The sequence below is a fragment of the Narcine bancroftii genome, chromosome 10 (assembly GCF_036971445.1).
Source record: "Narcine bancroftii isolate sNarBan1 chromosome 10, sNarBan1.hap1, whole genome shotgun sequence".
Lineage (NCBI taxonomy): Eukaryota > Metazoa > Chordata > Chondrichthyes > Torpediniformes > Narcinidae > Narcine > Narcine bancroftii.
This window is the reverse complement of record NC_091478.1, coordinates 48,258,599-48,279,370: the sequence shown is the minus strand read 5'-3', so window position 1 is coordinate 48,279,370 and position 20,772 is coordinate 48,258,599. Positions and strand designations below refer to the sequence as shown.

At 40.3% G+C, this 20,772-nt stretch overlaps 1 protein-coding gene across 9 annotated transcripts in view; it reads right to left on the bottom strand.

Annotated features, from left to right (window-relative positions):
* Positions 1-20,772, bottom strand: part of slc25a16 (solute carrier family 25 member 16) — a 174,783-nt gene that overhangs the window by 32,619 nt on the left and 121,392 nt on the right. For 5 of the 9 annotated variants that reach the window (XM_069900882.1, XM_069900883.1, XM_069900884.1 and 2 more), the window contains 3 exons: positions 7,330-7,463; positions 2,856-2,948; positions 826-959 (listed from right to left, as the gene is read on the bottom strand). In XM_069900882.1, coding sequence (XP_069756983.1) covers positions 826-959; positions 2,856-2,948; positions 7,330-7,426 — 324 coding nt within the window. In that variant the 5' untranslated portion in view covers positions 7,427-7,463. Of the gene's footprint in view, positions 1-315; positions 758-825; positions 960-2,855; positions 2,949-7,329; positions 7,464-9,188; positions 9,230-20,772 lie in introns of those variants that run through there. The other 4 variants (XM_069900888.1, XM_069900887.1, XM_069900886.1 and 1 more) reach the window with 3 other exon arrangements.

The window sequence follows — 20,772 nt, the reverse complement described above, 5'->3', positions numbered from 1 at the left end:
CTATCATCCCACACAATGATACAGTTCGACAGGGCACTCTCAATTGTGCTCCTGTAAAATGTTGTCAAGATGGGGATCAGTAGCCTTGCCCTCCTCATCCTCCAGAGGAAGTGTAGGCACTGCTGCGCCTTCCAGAATAATGAGGAGGTGCTGTAGATCCAGGATAGGTCATCCGTTATATGCACAGCAAGGAACAATCCACTGTGCATGGGTGATTAGGAAGGGACAATAAATGTCAGAATTTCTAGCAACCTCCACAGCCATGAATGAATAAAATGAATGAAAAATAAACATCTGAAATTAACAACCACTTACATTATCCCCATGAAGCTGAATAGCCTGAATACACTTGAGATTGTCTGATCTTGGAAGCCAAGCAGGCTCAGGGCTGGTCAGTACTTGGAGGGGAGACCACCCAGGAACACCAGGTGCTGTAGATTTCTGTGAGGGGCGCTGAACAAAGTGACGACTTCCTGTCCACCTTACAATGGACCAAAGTTAAAGAATTTTATGCATGTTACATTCTAAATGTGGCATTATGTGACAATAATGGAACCTTTACCTTTTGTACTTCAATTAGGTGAATGCTGAAGCAGTCTCTGCATGTGCAAGCTGTTCATGCAAACTCCACCCACTGGTCTTGGAGAATTGTTCTCATTTTGTGCTTACTGAAAATGAAATAAAATCACACTGAGGTAGAGGGCCTTACCTTGCCGAACTCTCAGCATCTGAAGGAGATAAATGAAGGTGTGGAGATATAACTGATGGAGAAATAGAGCAACTAAGACCTGGCTCAACCATAACTACAAACTCAACTGAGTTTACCTTTCTGTATCTGTCGAATGCAGTGAACTGAATGGCACCGTATGGAAAGATCCTGACCATCATAGCTCCGTTACCTTTATACAGCCCCAGGAAGCCTTCTTTCTTTGGTACAGCGCGGAGAACAGAAAAAACCCCTGTAACAAAGATCACAGTCCTTAAATAAATGTTCAAAATCAACAGTATTCTAGTTTCCAGGGTCTTGATGAATACCAAACTGCTACAACCAAATGCACCAATTTTCCCCCACACAGGGTAATGATGAGGAGACTGAGCTCTGCCACTGGACTTTAAATTCAGCAGCAGAGCAAATGGACAGATTTTGTTCCCAAGTCCAATCAGTCAAACTTGCATTTATAAGTTGTTTAACAGCCAGAAAAATCTGATCCATTAACATCAGCTCAGACCTTCAGAGAATCACTGAGTTGTACAGCACAGAAACAGGCCCTTCAGCCCATCCTTTCTACAGCATCCAAGATGAAAACCCGAGATGGTTCCATTTGCTGCCATTTGACCCATTTCCAGTGAAGCCTTTCCTGTTCATAAGCCTGTCTACGTACATTTTGAATGTTTTAGATGCACCCGCCTCTATCACTTCTTCTGGGAGCTCGTTCCAAGTACCCATCACCGTCTGTGTGAAAAACTTGCCCCTCAGGTCTACTTTAATTTATTCCCCTCTCACCTTAAACTTATGGTCTCAAGTTTGAGACTTGCCCACTTTTGGAAAGTTTGTGCATCCACCTCATCTATATATCCCATGACTTTATAAACCTCGGAGTCACTCCTCTGCCTCTTTCACTCCAAGACTTGGGGAATGGATAGGCTCATGGGATTGTGATATTAAAGCTAGTTCAGAAAAATGGTCAAGGGAGGTGTAAGATTGTCAACTTAATGATCCAGGGTACAGATGGTACAGGCACAATAGACTGAAGTCAGAAAGGAGGAGGGGAGTTGCAAATTTGTTGAGGAAGAACATCATAAACTGAATTTAGAAAGGATTTTCTTGGAGGCAACTTCCAATGAAGCTACGCAAGTAGATGATCACTTTGATGGGATTGTACTAAAGGCCCCAAAAGCCAATAAGAATTAGAGAAATAAACATAAAGGGAGATTACAGATAGGTAGAGGAATAATAGGGTTCTAATGGTGATTTTAAAACTTTCTTAATACTTACTGGTACTGCAGAGCTCCAAGAGATTAGATAGGACAGAATTTGTTTAGTGTGTTTGGTCAATGGTCCAACTTGGATAGGAAGGTTTGGTCAATGGCCCAACTTGGATAGGAAGATTTGGTCAATGGCCCAACTTGGACAGGCAGGTTTGGTCAACGGCCCAATTTGGATAGGAAGGTTTGGTCAAAGGCCCAACTTGGATAGGCAGGTTTGGTCAATGGCCCAACTTGGATAAGAAGGTTTGGTCAATGGCCCAATTTGGATAGGAAGCAACAATCAATCTCTAGGGAAACAAGGCTGGGCAAGAGCTGGTAAGTGGTAGAGAGGAATTTGGCACCACTGAGCACAAATTCTTTCTAAAATATTGATGGAAAAAAATTTATGGACAAAAGTCCTAAACTGGGGCAAGGCTAATTTGGAGACCATAGACAAGTTGATTAGGAGAAGCTGTCAGTAAGTATTGCTATCAGCAGGTACAGTTCAATGCTTTTCAAGTGAGGTGGCTGTTGAAGAATATAGAAGCTCTATTCAGGAAAGAGTGGAGGCATTAGGGTACAGTCGAATAATTGCAGCAATATAGGATTATGTGGCAGACATGGAGCATATATAGTTCATCCATAGCAGGTTAAGCTCTTCTCTTAAGAACTCATAACTGTGTGATATTTGCCATGCTGATCCAAGGATGCAATCACTCATTCAGGGAGAATCCAACAATATTTTGAGGTGCACTAAATACTTATAAAAATTCTTCATCTCAATTCCAAAACAATTGGGCAATTGTCTGGCAATTCTCTAGGCTTCATTATTACACCTGTCTGTTTCTACATCCAAACACATGTAACAGATTTTAAAAAGTAATTACCCAGGTGATTGTAGTGATGATTGTGAGCCTGTAGCAAAATCTTCACTCTGTCCAAAGGAGCAATAGTCGACTTTGCACAACATCCTGCAACACCTACGTAAAACAAATTATATTCTTTTACAACAACAACACAAATATTTGGTACGACCTACATACAGTTTGCATAAAGGTGCTAAGATTAACTAATGCCTCAGTCAGAATTGTTGGTTAAGTAAGTATAAATTTCAGTGCCATGTTGTCATCCTTCAGACAGACTGCCGACCAAGGCTTTGCCTCCCCTCTTGGGTTGATGTGCATATTGTAATTTATAAATCAATGAAACAAATTCGATCCAGTGCAAGACAGACAACAAACAACAGAAACAGACACCACATCTTCAAGTGATAATATCACATTGATGAGCAATACATTGATCTTTGGACAGATCAGGATACATAAATGTAAAAAAAGTAAACGAGTTTTAAAAGTTTCTCAGAACACAATCAAATATGATTAAAATCAGGCAAAAATCAGCTGGAAAACCAAGAAGGCATTGGAGGAGGAGGAGAACTATGTCAAAAAATAAGGGAAGCCAAGAGAGTATGTACCTCATTCGCAAGGAATTGTGTTTGAAACTTTGAAGAGCACCATTACAGTTCTACGGCAAGGTAAAGTATTTATAGGCAGGTCAAAAACATTGAGGAGAAATAAAATATTTTCTGATCAGCCTGCAATGCCAGCTGAAATCCATACAGACTACAGCAGCCTGCAAAACTTTCACAAAAACATTCAACTCTTTTTTTATTGTTTTTGAATAATCACCTAATTTCAAATGCAGGTGTGTGTTGTATCGAAGAACTAATTCCAATAACCTGTCCAATGTTAAATTAATTGCTTAAAAGGATCAGATTACACTAAGAATCTTTCAGTCTCGGGCAAGATCCAAGTGGCAACACCAAACCCTATATTCCATCACCCAGCCAAACATCTCCACATTGCCACCAAGTCCAAAGGCAACATAAACTGAAAATTCAGTCTCTCGATTCTACCAATCACAAACTTACACATTTAACAGAGCTGCATGGAAATGCAAGATTATTTCAACTGAAAACCAATGGCTGTACCCAGAACCAGGCAGCACGTCAAACAGTACAAGCAGCAGGGTTGGGACAGGTATAGATTCAGATTGGGTGCAATAGTAGAGAGTGATCAGATCAGTTGGTTAGATAGAGTGAAATTTGAAAAGACCAAGGGCGGCATGGTTGGTGTACCAGTTAGAGGGGTACAGTTGGCATAGTGGCTAGCGCAATGCCTTTACAGTGACAGCGATCAGGACATGGGTTCGAATCCCGCATTGTCTGTAAGGAGTTGGTATGTTCTCCCTATGTCTGCATGAATTTTCCCTGGGGGCTCCTGTTTCCTCCTATTGTTCGAAATGTATCGGGGTGTAGGTAAATAGAATGTATATTGAGTGGCATTCATGGGCCGAAATGGCCTGCTACCGTGCTGTATGTTTAAATTTTTTTTTAAAAAGGGAGGAGCAGGAAAATTAATATGGTTTTCAAAACTTACAAGTGATGAGGAGATATTGGGTAAGGATGCTAAAGTGAAAACAATGACTAAAGGTTACAGGAACAAGCAGGGCAATATTAGATGTGCATGTGATACATCAACTAGCACATTAAAGTGCAAGAGGAGGAGTGCATTGGGAATGAGAAACAATAGATCAGGTGGTTCATGAATGTCACAAGGAGAAAGTATGATGGTGTTTAAACTTGACATGAAAGAAACCAGGCACCAATCAGCAGCAAAAATTTGTGGAAATAGACATAAGAATTGAATAAAAAGCATGAAGGAGATCAAACAGAGGATTAGAATGGGTCAGATATTGAAGGATGTGGTGTGACAGAGTATTTAGAGGTGGTTTGGAGGAATTGTTAGAGCAGCTTGCACACACACATTTTAAAACACAGAATATTTGCAGGACTTTTGCAGAATGCTTTTTGCAAGAGGCAACAAAGTATCAACAGCAGCTTGCCTGGGAGAGCATGTGACCTTTGCAGGTAGGGGAGAACAGTTTTGCTCGCAGAGTAAGAGGGTGTGAAACAGAGAGGAGAGAGACATAAATCCATTCCAGAAGGACAAGCTGGCAAACTTTGGAAGACTGCCTGGTCAAAGGAGAAGACTGGCAGTGTGAAAGGTGACCTGAAAGAAAGAGGATCATCTGGAGAACCCTGAAGGAGGCAAGTTTCATCAGCAAGACTGATTGAGAAGGAATCAGTTGCGGATGTCCTGGAAAAGGAATCTCTCTCTGCAAACCAGCAAGAACCCTCCTGAGTGGTAACCATTTGCCTGTTAAGCACCAAAGACTGGTGAACTTTGTTAATGCTAACTTCTGTGCACAGTCCAAGAATTGCCTGCAACCAGTGAGATTGGACTGTGATCCAAAGAACCTTTCTAATATTAAATATACATTACACACACCTGCGCTTAGTATTAGAGGGGGAATTAAGTGAGTTCGGTAAGTTAAGTAAAAAGTTCGTTTAATTCTATTTTCTTCTTCAAATGCAATTAAAAACAACTTTTGTTTAAGTAACCCTGTGTTGTGGTGCATATCTATTGCTGCTGGTTTTTGGGGTCCTCTGGACTCCGTAAGAGTGGGAAATAAGCAAGACATTGACTTAAATTAAATGTGACATTCAAGGGTAAAGTGGATTATCAAGATGGAAACCATGGGGAATGGACAGGGAAGTGGGATTAAACAAGTTGAATGAAAAGAGTACGAAAATGACAAGAAGATAAGATGGAGTGGTAGATTTTACATAAACAGCCCATATGGCATAACAGGGTCATTCTACCTGAGCCAAAATACTGCAGAGGCTATAAACCAGTGGGCAAAGTAACAAATTTGGCAGATGCACAGTTAATGCAACCATTTATCCAAAAAAAATGTTTTTAAAAACTAACATTAATTAGTCTTCAGAAGAAAATATTATTTTGATAGAAATTCCACCAACTGCAAATGCTGGAAATATAATTTTTTTTTAAATCAAATTTTGAAAATACTCAGAATGTTAGACAACATATGGGAGAAATTCTGCCTGACCCATTCCTATCTTTTTCTAAATTTTATTAATACTTCAAATTCTTTGATAATGTCATTGTATTCCTGCATATTCACCTATGACAGGGGTCCCCAAACCTTTATGGACTCCTTGATCCCTTATAGACCCCCAGGCATGTACAATAAATAAATAGATTTTCCTTGCTCCAATACGCGAACCCACTGCGCATGCGCCAACCAAAGACTCGCGCGTGTGCACAGAAATCAAGATGGCCATGCCCAGCCTACAGACCCTGGGACGCTAACAAGGCAAGTACACACATTTTGGCTCTTACATGTCCTTCATCCCTGTTATTATAGTTTGTCAAATACAACATGAATAGCGTAAATGTTATATTTCTTAAAATTTGGTCATATGTGTGGATGGACACAAGTCACATAGGTCGCAAGTCAGGAAGTACCTGTATATAATGCTCTTTATTCCATTGCCTCTCTCCCCCAAATGAAATGCAAGATTCAAGGGCTGTGGCCAGAGCCTCTACTACTTCAATCTGCATTACTTTCCACAATAAACATTACTGTTGTCAGTAACCTAGGATGCAACCTAACAAGGAGAAAACAACTTTTCTGATTTGAAGCCTGCTTTCATTTTCAAGTTTGATCTATTACTTTCATCCAATCAAACTTTTTTAAATGATATTGTCAGCGTTCTCTTTAGTGAAGGTAGATACATTCAGTAATGCTGTCTGTAAGGTTTTTTTAGTTCATGTCCAACTCTTTCCGTAATTATCTTTATAAAACAGACTTAAGTGTTCCCTCTTATATTAACTGGATCTCAGGGTTGTATGTGATGTCTGTATGTGTTCTGACAATAAATGTGAAATCGGAACTGCAAACCTTTGCTCATACATACACTTTACATATACATAAATTTCCCCATTTCCTTTTCAGTTCTTGACTTTCGATTGCAATCTGAACATGAAGGAAACAGAGGGCGATGGTAAAGGGTGGTTTTTAAATAATTGGATGCTGGTGTTCCACAGGGATCGGTCCCCCAGCCCTTACAGTTTATAATATGCACGAGTTAAATGCAGATCTCAGATTAAAAAGTTAATAGACAATCTAATCAAGATAAATATTTTGAAGAATTCCTTCAATATTTTAAAGTATATCGTTTGATACAGGAATTCAAAAATTAGAACCAAATGTTTTTTCTGTTTCCCCTCATGGAAAATGTATTGAAATTAGAAAACGTTCCCTCCAAAAGATCAAAGACGTAGAGCTTTAAAGAGTAATGCCAACTAATTTTTGTTGTGAGGATTTAAAAGGACATTGAGCAAGTGAACAATGTTTTACTGTACCAATGTCAAGAGCAGTTTGGATTATTTGCTGCTAAAACTATGAACTGTTCATTCAAAAAATTATAGTCACCTCCTGCAACAAAGGAACGGAGCCAAAAATATTCTTGATGATCACGGGTCCCCATGTGAGGTTTGGTGTTGCCAGGAATGGATGCTTCAATGGTCATGATTGTAGTGTCTCAATCCTTACAAAGATTCTTCAAACTGCAGTGCAAACCAGAAATTAGACAGATTGAATTAAGAACTAGAAACCATAAAAAGTATCACCATTGTTTATTCGGAATTTAAGAACTACAACTTCAAAAATGTTAACAGTGAGAGGCCTTTTTAAAATTTTATTATTATTAGTTTTCCAGGATCCGAGTTTCATTGAGAATGCCAGCATTTCTTGCCTATGGCAATTTATCCTTTAAGATGGTGGTCAGCCTCTACCTTGAACTTCTAATGCCCTTCCAGTAAAGGCACTTCAACTGCTGAATTAGACAAGGAAATGCAGCATTTCCACCTTTCGAAGAAGGAGCAGCAATGTATTTTGGAGGTGTCTAACTCAAAGGGGAATTCCTGTGTACCTGAAGTTTTTGTCATCTTTGACAGATTTGTGAAGTGCTTTGGAGTAGCCTTGGTGAATAATTTTGGTCCACTTTATAGATGACACACACTGCAGCCACCATGTGCAGGAAAGAATGTTTAACGCGATGCATAGAATTACCAATCAAGTTGCTGCTTTACAATGCTGAGCTTCTTGAGATGTTAAGGTCAAGTTTATTGTCATGTGAACCAAGGTGCATTGTTTTACGTGTTATCCAGCAAGTCAATCTATACACAAGACCAGCAAGTAAAACACTGCAGAATTTCACTTCAACTAAGTTTACTCTTGAGAAGCTCATTCAGGTGTCAGATAGCAATGGGAAAGAAACCATTGTTGAATTTGGTGGTATATGACCTCACATTCGAAAATCTTCTTTCAAAGAGGATGGGGAGAAGAGAGAAACTTGGATAGGATGAGCTTCTAAATATGCAAGGCAGAAGAAAACATAGGTGGTGTCGACAGAGGGAAAGAAGGTTTGCGTGATGGTCTAAGCGCTGTTCCCCACTCCTTGTAGTTTATTGTACAATTCCTCTCCAATGTAGCCTGACCTTTACAATGGTGCATCTATTAAAAGTTGTTGAGGGTTGCAGGGGACATGCTGAATTTCCTCAGGCTTCCACCTTATTGAAAATTTCCTGTCAGTTGTGTACCATGAAAGGAAATTATAATTGGTACAACCAGCCTGCGATGGAGTTGCAAGTGGAATTGAACCTTGTGCCCCAATCACCCCAACATCATGGCCTTATGATACTGGGAAGATAATTGATAAAACAGGTGAAAATAGTGGCTCAGGCTTGTGGAACCCTGCAGGGTTGTCAAGGGCTGGAATGATTGACCTCCAACAACTACTTCAGTGGTAGTATTCCCCCTCCCTTCATGCCCACCTTTGCTGGGTCTCTGAGAAGTAACCCTCACCTTGTTCAGCTCTTTGGACAACATTCAAGCAGGCCTACCAAAATTCAGCATGGCTCTCAGTTAAATCTGTGTCTTTTTTGATGATAGAGATGAAAGTTTGAAAGGCATTTGGGAGTGTCAATGGCAAATAACCACAATTTTATAAACGATGAGCAGGTGTCATTTGATTGAACTGTGGACATCACCTTCCATCACTTTGCTTGTAGGTGATAGGTAACCAGATAGATAACCGCATGGAGCTGGGCAAAGGTGAGACCCTTTTGGCTTGAATTATCTAACATATTAACTAGGATTACGGGGGCAGACTTCCCACTGGACCTAGAGTTGTATTTATTGGGAAACCTGAAGGACGTGGGCAGAAAATTAACAAAACTTCAAATTAAATTTGAAGTGATGCCCTGTCAGTAGAAAAATAATGTGATCACCTGGAAGTCCGACTCCCCCCTGCTCATTACTTGATGGTCCATAGAGCTGCAAATCTGTGTGCCCGTGGAGAAAATAATATATAATTTCAGAAATAAATATGACACTTTTGCCAAAATATGGCAACCATATCTCGAACATATCTTATTAGCTTGTTAATAAAGATATGTAGAGACAACCGCAGTGTAGCACCTCAAAGAATGAAGATAGATCAGAAGATTGGTGCTGAGTTTTTTTTTTATTAATTTTGATATTTGGTGGGAGGGATGGAAATTGCAAGTAAACTGACATTGTATTTGTATTTTTGAATGTGAATGTGTAAGTATGTTGAAAATTATTGTGTTTTCAAACACAAGATTATGTTTATTTTGAAAAACAGGAAAATAAAATTTTCACAAAAGAAATGGCTGACAGCGAGTTTCTGTGATAATGAGGATTTTGAAAGATCAAGATGGATCTCCGTAGATTCATAAAGTAATGGAGTGGGTCCTACAGCCCACCATATCCAGCTGCCCTTTTTACCCATCCACCCTAAACAAGAAGCAATAGTTTGTATCTTTATCAAGAATTAACCATTTTAAACATTCTTTAATAATGGTATGGCCTTGCCTTACCTTTTAAAAATAGTATTTTTCCTAATCTTGTACTTCCAACTCTCCCTTTATTGTTTGCAACAGTACCCCAGTCCCATCTCCATTCCTCTTATTTTAACAGTAATCGTGTGAATTCCATGGAGGCTGCCTGACCTGCTGAGTCATTCTAGCTTCTCGCAGTTTATTTATTGGGAAATAAAAATTACAGCAACATTTAAATGGATTATGCCCAGCTTATGATGCCCAAGTTTTCCCAATATTAAGTAAATTGGTTTGCAATTACTGTTTTCATCAACTGGAATTTGCAATGTGACTGGAGCCTCCGCCACTTTGATCGATGTTATCTCCTTCAACACACATTTCGAACCTAGGGTGCAACTTAAGCACAGGAGGTGACTTTTTAAACTTGGGGCCAACTCATCTTGCCATGCCTTGTTTTTATTGTTACCCAAGTCTCCAACTATCTTTAATGCAACGTGACAGTGAGAGCAGTGCTGTCTCCACTTTCCCTGGGTCAGAAGACCTGGCTTTTAAACAACCTGATCCAATTAAGTTAAACTGTCTTGTCTTATCCCTTCAAAATTGGCCTTGCCCCAATTCCAAATTTTAACTCACAGCCCTGCCCTGCCTTTCTCCATGAATGAGGGTCTTAAACCTCATAGAGCAAAATTGTCTCTGATCCCCAAAAGGCTTATCCACAAACACTTCATCCATTTGCATTTCCCAAGGCTAAATCAAGCCTTGCCCTCTCCATTGTGGGGCCTCTACACATTGCCAGAGGAAACGTTCCTGAAAACATTTGACAAATTCCACGCTGTCTGAACCTTGTACACTGTGATTTCCCAGTCAATAGTTGGACAGTTGAAATCCACTATTGCAACAGCTTTATTTGAACTGCAGCTGGCAAGAATCTTATCTAATTACCATAAAGTATTTAGGAACCTACAGTACACTGCTAACAAGGTGATCATGCCTTTCTAGTTCCTCAGCTCCACCCATCCAGCCTCACTGGTCGGCCTGTCTGAAATGTCACCTCTGACCATTTCTGTGACAACCTCCTTAATCAACAAAACACAAGTTCCTCTTTTACCCCCACCTTTGACCCTCCTGAAGCACCTGTACCCTGGAAAGCTGAGCAGCCAGTCCTACTCCTCTCAACTGTGCCCTCAGTTCATCTGCCTTACTGGACAAGCAGCAGGATCTCCCGCCCTCTTCACAAATGAGTCACCAATCACTATTGCACTGCCTGCCAGCATGCATGAGCTTCAGAGAGTCACAGTGCCATTGACCTGACTGCTGCTGCTAGCCCCTGAAAGGTCATTCCAAGTTTAAGTTTATTATCATCTAACTGTACATGTCTTCTTCTTTGGCTTGGCTTCGCGGACGAAGATTTATGGAGGGGTAATGTCCATGTCAGCTGCAGGCTCGTTTGTGGCTGACAAGTCCGATGCTGAAGAGGCAGACATGGTTGCAGCAGTTGCAAGGGAAAATTGGTTGGTTGGGGTTGGGTGTTGGGTTTTTCCTCCTTTGCCTTTTGTCAACTCGACAAAACAGCATATCTCTGAACAGCAGTATACACACATACACAGACAACACGGTACATAATACAGTAAACTCCCCAATATCCAGAATTCAAGCAACTGGCAAAAAAAGAAGAGGAATTAAATAAATAGAATTTAAAATAAATAAGAGTAAATAAAAATTAAAATAAAAGTTTAAATTTTAAAAGTAAATTTCTCCAAAGCAACGCACAACCTGTTGGTGCAGATGGAAGGAAACATTCAGCTATATGAATAAAGTTTCAATAAAAATGTGCTTGAATCAAATGGTGGCATCCAGGATGAAGAGTCAGTCGATGCCGCTTGCCATTTGGGAGACTCCCAAAGTCTCTTCCTATCCCTGCTTGGTAAGAGTCATTATTTTATTGGTATTAATTATCTGTGAACTTGGAGGATGGGGGTTAATTATGAAGGCAGCATAGTTAGCATAGCTTCGCTGTCACAGCGCCACGACCGAGCTTCATAGTTAAATCTTGTAAGTTACAGAAATTACCTGATTAAAGTGAACTTTATACAATTAAGGACTACAACACTGATTTCTTTCAAATTGCTTTACATTTTGACTGTCTTTTTTTTAACTGTTTATTCTTAATGCAGGTGTATTAGTTAAGCATTGTAAAAGTGTGTCTCAGGCAACCGGAAAATTTGCATATCCGGCATCTGCCAGATACCAGGAATTTTACTGTTCATTGTATTACATACTCCACGGACTCTGAAGGGACGCTCTTTCTCTAATTGTCGAGGGCACTGAACAATACTAATGGTGAATCTTTGCCTTATGACAGACTAAAGGCAATTTTGTGTAATATTACATTTCAATTTTATTACATGACAAATAAATAGTATCTGATCTGATAATGCACAATACACAGAGCATTACCCCTCCCCCCCACCAGCAGCATTCAAAACCCACACAAACATGGAGAACATACAGACAACATTGAATTCAAACTCAGATTGCTGGTGCTGTAATAGTGTTGCACTAACCGTACTGCCCCAGATGATGAATGTCATCAAACTGTTCTCCACTCCATACTTACCTATCCCTTATCATTCACACTAAATTGGGGAATGATATCCTGGAAATAATGAAATTTCATTGTGAATGAGAGGCACAAAATTATGGAAAATGGTGATCATTTGCAATATTTGTGTTTCCAGAATAGAGATGAAACTGCCAACAGTTCCTGCAAGATCATAGTTTGTAAAGAGCATCATTCATCCACGTGCAATGAACCATCACAGTTCACATGTACTACACTCCAAATCCCACTGGTGATAACCCACAAATTGTTCTGCCTGCCCTTTTTGTACAAGACGTTTTTGGTACCAATTGTCAACTGGCTGCATCCCATTCTCCCACCCTGTCAGTCATATAAACAGAGTGGAGAGAGTGCAGAGAAGGTTTACCAGAATGTTACCTGGGTTTAAGCATCTAGAGTATAGGGAGAGATTGGACAGATTAGGTCTTTATTCTTTGGAGCGTAGAAGGTTGAGAGGGGATTTGATAGAAGTATTTAAGATTATGAAAGGGATAGACAGAGTGGATGTGGATAGACTATTTCCGTTAAGAGGAGGAAAGATTAAAACAAGAGGACATGAGTTAAGAATTAAGGGGCAGAGGTTTAGAGGTAACATGAGGGGGAACTTCTTTACTCAGAGAGTGGTAGCCGTGTGGAATGATCTTCCGGGAGAAATAGTGGCGGCGGAGTCAATTGTATTATTTAAGAAAAGGTTGGACAGGTATATGGATGAGAAGAAGATGGAGGGTTATGGGCATTGTGCAGGGAGATGGGACTAGAAAGGGGTGTTTGGTTCGGTGCGGACTAGAAGGGCCTAATGGCCTGTTTCCGTGCTGTAATTGTTATGTTATGTTATGTTATTATGTTAAAATAGTATAACTGTTAAGAGTTTTTTTATTCATTAACCAATCCTCAATTTACATCATTCCACAACCCCAAATCTCATGTCCTTTATTCACCTCCTGAATGGGATTTTATTAAAGGCCTTCTTTAGGTTGAAATGCACCACATTCATAGGTTCATCTTGGTCTTTTCTGCTGGTTGATAACTCCAAAGATTCCCACAGATTTGTCAACTGGGATTATGATTTTGTCTCTGCCCAAACCCATTTTTATTTTTATTTTCCAAGTGCCTGGTTATCATTTTCTTAATAATACTCGTCCATTTTCCCTGTGACAGACTGCTGTTCCTAAATTTTTCCCTTTTTTCTCATTTTTAAAATTATGGGGTTTGCATTTTGTAAACCTGCAACATTACATTACATTCCAAATGTTATATTCTTTGCCCTGATCCATGAAGGCAAGAAATCTGAACATTTTGTTCACATCCTATCCATCTGTGTTGCAACTTTGAGGAAATCCTCCACTTGGTCTTTCCAGTCATTAACATTTCTTTGTGCCCCACCATTTACTACACATATTCTGCCCTTTCACTTCCAAAAGTGTATTACCCTACATTTATCAGGATAAAAACTGCCAATTTCCTGCTCAACTTTCCTATCGATTTATACCCCATTGTAGCCTTAAATGGCCTGTCTTCCTAGACAAAGCACCTCTGAATTTTCTCTCTTCTGCAAAAATTAACATTCCTTCAATATTCATATCCACGTCATCAATATCCATCATGAACAGCAAAATCCCGGAGGAGTCACGTGATGGAGTAGTGGCCGGACGGTGAACTCCAGCCCTCTCCAGAAAAGTCGGGAAAAACAAGAGAAAACACAAAGGCACAGAAATAAAAGTTACAGAAAAGTGAGTATAAAGGTGGAAAGAAGATGGCGACAAAAAAAGAAAAGTCGAAAGCAACGGTAAGAAGAGAGGAAGAGAAGACAAAGGAGGAAAAAGGTGAAGGCCTTACCTGTCCGAAGAGGCCCGCTGCGGAGAGAGAAACCCGCTCCCTCAGGTCGGTAAATAATGGACTACAAAAATGGCTCGCAGAGCCAAACAAAAGTGCGCAACCGCGCATGCGCGAAGTTTCGCGCATGCGCGATGCGAATGAAAAAAAACACACCGACGGGAGGGGGGACCAGCTGGGGAGTCGATCTCCACAGCCGGCAACGACAGCTGCAGAACACCTGCAGCAAGAAGAGACCACAGAAGACAATAGAAACAAGATAGAAGAGGAGGAAAGGGCAACAAAGAAACAACAGATGGTCAACCCAGAGGAAGAAGAAGAGGAAGAGTATGGTGAAATAGAAGAAGAAAAGAGAGGCAAGGTAAAGGATATACTTGCTCTTATTAGAGGATACATGGAATCATTTAAAGAATGGCAAACACAGGAATTTAAGGATTTAAGAAAAAGAATAAACAACACAGAGGAGAAAATAATTAAAATGGAGATGACCTTAACAGAAATGGGAAAAAAAATGGACAAGATGGAAGAGCGGGCAGTAGCAGCAGAAATGGAGGTAGAAGACTTAAAAAAGAAATTGGAGAAATCTAATAAAAAAACTAAAGAGACACAAGAACTACTAGCTCAAAAAATAGATACAATGGAAAACCATAACAGAAGAAATAACATAAAGATAGTGGGCCTTAAGGAAGATGAAGAAGGCAAGAATATGAGGGAGTTTATAAAAGAGTGGATCCCTAAGACCCTAGGATGTCCAGAACTACAGCATGAAATGGAAATAGAAAGGGCACATAGAGTATTGGCCTCTAAACCACAACCACAACAAAAACCAAGATCTATTGTAGTAAAATTCCTAAGATATACTACAAGAGAAAAGGTACTGGAGAAGACAATGGAAAAAGTAAGAGAGGGCAACAAACCACTGGAGTATAAAGGGCAAAAAATCTTCATTTATCCAGATATAAGTTTTGAACTCCTAAAGAAGAGAAAAGAGTTCAATACAGCAAAGGCGATTTTATGGAAGAAAGGGTATAAATTTATACTAAAGCATCCAGCGGTATTGAAAATATTTATTCCAGGACAGCAAAACAGACTATTCTCGGATCCAGAAGAAGCACGAAAATTTGCAGAACAATTACAAAAATAGACTGAGGGAGGAAGACGGGTAATGAGAGTTAAAATGATCACGACTGATATGTATGTGGGTAAAGACAAAAATAGACTGAGGGATGAAGACGGGTAATGAGAGTAAAAATGATCACGATTGATATGTATGCAGGTAAAGAGGTATAAGAGTGAATAGAGACAATGAGCATACATGAATGTATCTGTACTTAGAGGAAAATATAGATAGTATAGACAAGAATTAATAAGGGAAGGTAATGGAATAGAGAGAATAAGGAGGGAATTAAAAGAGGGACCTTTGTGACATATGAAAAGTGAAATCTTTTCTGGGGGAGGCGGGGTGGGGGGAAATAGCGGTCACTGCACAATCAGCTGACGCTTGCGAGTGGATTCGCAAATCCAAATGGAGAGGGGAGATGTGGTTGTCCGACAAGGGATAAAGGACAACTCAGGAGGTGAAGGGGAGATTGGGGATAAATAAGATAGAAATAGGAGAATAAGGAAAATGTTAGATGTTGTAGGAATGTTGTCTTATAAAGAGTTGAAAATAAGAAAACAGAAATGGAAAAGGAGGAAAGGTAATGATGGAAAAACGGAAAGAGAAGATAAACAAAATATAAAAGGGCTACGCTGAACTATATGTCTTTAAATATTAATGGAATACATAACCAAATTAAAAGGAAGAAACTACCAAATTTAAATGAATAAATGTATTCCATTAGAAAAAAATAACATATTGGTTAAGAAATAATATTGAAATATTCGAACAAGTATAGGAGCCTTACATTAAATACAATAGCGAAAACCTACCGGGGACAAACATTACCTAAGTTGATGGAAGGAGAAGGAAAGAAAAGAATGGACTCAGTAGAATTTCTGGTGTAATTTTGTTGAATGACAACATTGCCTGACTGGATTAATGCAACCTAGATTGTATACCTAAAATGGATGAGAGGGGGGGGTGGGGGGGTGGTTTGGGAGGAAAGGGGGGGGGGAGAAAAAGTCACTGTATATGTGTGAAAAGAAATAGTGTATATCATGGCTAATGTGATTTATGGTGTGAAAAATAAAAAAATTTATATTAAAAAAAAAAAAAAAAAAAAAAAAACAGGGGAAAAAAAAAAAAAAAAAAAAAAACAGCAAAATCCCAGCACTGATCCCTGCAATAAATCACTGGTCATTTCCAATCAGAAAAAAACCCAAAAAGGACCACTACCCTCTGCCTCCTTTCCAATAAGCCACAAACACAAATAAATGCAGTGGATAAATTAGCAGAAATTTAGGATCGAATACGAGGTTTGATGACTATAGTTTAAGCACAAGTTAACTGATGGTATATCATCTCTGTTCACCTTACTTCTACAATATTTTCAGGGTAAAAACTTATTTGTACATGTTAAATCACCTTCTGAGGCAGTCCCTGCTCTGGAATGAGCCAAAGAGCCATTTAGCAAGGAAATATTCAGCCCAATTCATTCAAGCCGACCAATGCCTATCTGAGGTAATCTGGCTTGCCTGCATTTGGTTCACATCACCCGATCCTTCTCGATCCATCAGATACTATTTATTGTCATGTAATAAAAATGTAATATTACACAAAATTGCTTTTAGCTTGCCACAAGACCAAGTCTGCAAAGCCACAGTATTCCCGTAGATATGACCCATATTAGGAAGCGCGCAGAACTGAAAAAAGCCAGATCTGTGAGTCAAATACGCTCCACTGCTGAGACTACCCCCTTGGAGGATCAAAAACTGCCAAGACTGGACCACCAAAACCCCCTTTGATTTTTTTCTTTACACAGACCTCGAAAGGCAGATAAAACCTGACTTTACAGCTCTGTGTAAAAGGGGCTACTGAAAGAGAAGCAAAATAAAGTCTCCTCAGAGGCACCGAGGGTCTGTAGATTCACCCTCCCACAGGCTTTGCAGCCACACAAGACTTTAGTTCAGTTCAAACCATCGGCAGCCTGAGCCCAAATCCAAACTTCCAACACGACGAGGAAGCCTTCAGTAGCCAGGGCCCTTTGGGAGCCCTCCATGCCCTCAGCACCCCTCAAATCCTGGTTCTGAAACCTGGTTCTCTGGCTCCAGCAGCCCGCAGCATGGTGCGAGTTCTTTGACCTCAAGTCACCAACAGCTCACAATAACTGTCCTTCAGCCACCGAGCCCCTCGCTGTTCTGCCATCATGGTCACCATCCCTAGGGTTGTCTCCTCTGTTTCACCTTCTCCATGAGGGGTGGTGTCCTGCGCCAGTCTGCTACTTCCTCAGAAGTCTGCAACCCTTCGTGGATGGTGCCGAACACTAGTACCACCATCTTGGGCCCAGACTCCTCAATCACAGGATTTTAAATAAAACACAGTTGGCTCCTGTACGGAGCCAGCAGCAGTAGGAACCTTCGGGGGAGCACTGAGTCTCCACTCCAAGCTTTCCCCAGGACCATACCAGTGGCAGCTCTGCTGTTGCAGTAGCTCTGGCATTTGTTTTTTGCTGTATTTCTATCCATCTCTTCAATTCCCTTTCTGAACTTAGTCCATATATGCACCAACCTCTATGTGAAAAAGTTGTCCCATTTAAATCTTACCCCTCTGAGTTTAAACATATGCTGTCCAGTTTTAGTCTGTTTTATCCTGGGAAAAAGAAATATTATGATGATTTACCTTATTTTATGATCTTTGAGACTTTATACACCTCTATAAAGTTGACCCTTCAGCCTCCTATATATTCCAGGGGGGAAAAAAATCTGCCTATTAAAGTTAAACAAGAAAATCAGCAGATGCTGATACATAGACCTTTTCTTCACCCTTTCAGTTATAACGGGGCAACCCAAACTGCACACAATACTCCAAATGTGGCCTTACCAACATCTTGCACTGCGCTAACGTGATATTCCAAAATCAGTTCTCAATGTCCAGTGGATGAAGGCAGGTAGGTGTGTCCATTTCACCACCATGTCTTTATCACCACTTTTGGGGAACTATGCACCTGTACCCATTGATCTCTTTGTTCTTCAACACCTCTCAGGGACCATCCATTTATTGTGCAAGTCCTGCCTTGTTTGACTCACCAAAATGCAACACCTCACGCTTACCCAAATTAAACTAAATTAACCCCTTGATTCAATTGATCAAGATTCCATTGTAATCTTAGACGATTGGGGTTGAGGAATAGCACATGGAGTTTCATAGGGCAGTCAGCACAACACTATTACAATGCCAGCCACCTGTGAGGTCAAATCAGGTGCTGTCTGTTAGGAGTTTGTACGTTATCCCTGTGAGTTGTGCGAGTCTCCTCTGTCGGACTCTGGCTTTACCTTACTCTTAATTTAGTCTATGTGTAGTCTGAGTCCAGCGCGTTCTTTGAATGAAGTGATAGGAGAAGGTATTCAGTTCAACAGTCAATTTATTACACAGCACAAGAATAAAACCTAACAGAGCTCTGGGTCACTCATTAGTTCATAGGTCACCTGCACAGTGAGCTACTCCCCAAGACTGACCCCTATTGTCCAGTTGGCTCAGTTTATATAGATCAACCTTATCATACAGAACAAAAGTTGGCTTCCTTTGCTAGATTTCATTATCATACAGAACAAGAGTTGTCTTCCTTTGCTAGATCTTTTTGCATAAGGGTTATCACAAGTCATCTCCTGTTTTGCAGATATCTGGGGTGTAGCACTCCCATCTTAATCCTCCAGGCCAGACTATCCTGTTGTGTTAATCAGAAATTAATTCATCCCCAGATATTTCTAATCACCATTCTGTTCTTGTCCGGCCAATTTCTGCTGTTCTCTTTAACACCTCCTCCTGCCTTAATCTTCCTCCTAGACTGGTTTTCCATTCCCTTTGTTTCTTGCAGGCCATTCTTTGTTCTGATCTGGCCTGTGTCTCCTGTGCTACTCACCACCTCCTTTAGTTTGAGCATTCCTCCTAAATCGTTTTATGCATTTCCTCTCCCTGTATTTTGGAGCAGACCATTTTGCTCAGCCAACTTTGCTCCATGCTGTGATTGCCACTTAATCACATTCCTCTTTTTCCCTGAACCATGTAGTAAATATAAACTTATTAATTAATCATTTCTTTCATAATGTTTTAACCCCAAGATTCCAACACCTCCAGGTGCCTCCCACCCTCCAAAAAAGTACAGAGTTTGTAGGTTAATTGGTGCCTTTGAACAGCATGGGTTCGTAGGCTGGAAGGTCCCGTGGTCGTGCTGTAAGTCTACATTTAAAATTTAAAAACTAACCTTCCTCACTGTCCACCATGCCACTAATTTTAGTGTCATCTGCAAATTCACAAATCATTCTCAAACAAATCATTAATATAAATGACAAACAACAGGGACCCACCACTGATGCCTGGCCTGCAATTGCGGAGATTGGGCTGGCACATTGTGCAACAGCAGACTCCCAGGACAATGAACCAGCAGGGGTAGAAGCTGGGTAGCATCAGACCAACAGCCCTAAAATGGCATTGGTCAAGCTGCCCAGCTAACGCAGTAGAAACAGGCTGGGGAAGAATGGCATTCATATGTATGACTGTTCCCGCCCACTATTGTTATTGATATGGCTGACTCAGTCAATCAGCGCAAAAAAAACGGCAGGAATTTGAATTGTATAAAAGCAGCCTTTCCAACCCTAATAAAGTGAGTGAGCTAAACCTGCCACATTGTGTATGTGTTTCTTTGTAACGGTCAGCTACAACACCACTGGCCACATGCCTCCAACCTAAAAACCATCCTCTTACCACCAAGCTAAATTTGTATCCAAATGTCTCACTCTCACTGATTCCCAAGGGATCTAAATCTCTGGGCCAGCCTATAATCTGAAATCTTGTCAAAAGCTTTACGAAATCCATATCAATAACATAGTTTTGTAGGGACCACAGCTTCAGCAGAAGGGGTAGAATTTTCATGGCTGTGCTTCTTACACAAGGCCTGTGCAGCCAATGAATGGACTTGGAGTGATCAATTTTATCCAGAATGAATAGTCATGAAGATTTCTAGGAGTCAGTGGGGGAACCTTGGCTTGACTACATAAAGAGGCACTGAATACATCATTCACATTAGATATGGGGATAGTGCCGGAGGATTGGCGCATTGCGCATGTGGTTCCGTTATTTAAAAAGGGTTCAAGGAGGAAGCCTGGCAACTATCGGCCTGTAAGTTTGACGTCTGTGGTAGGTAAATTAATGGAGAAAATTCTTAGAGATAGTACTTATAAACATCTGGATAGACAGGGTCTGATCAGGAGCACTCAACATGGATTTGTGGGAGGAAGGTCATGTTTGAACAATCTGATTGAATTTTTTGAAGAGGTGACTAGGAATGTGGATGAGGGTAGCGCAGTGGATGTTGTCTATATGGACTTCAGTAAGGCCTTCGATAAGGTACCACATGGAAGGTTAGTTAGGAAGGTGCAGTCTTTAGGTATAAATTTTGA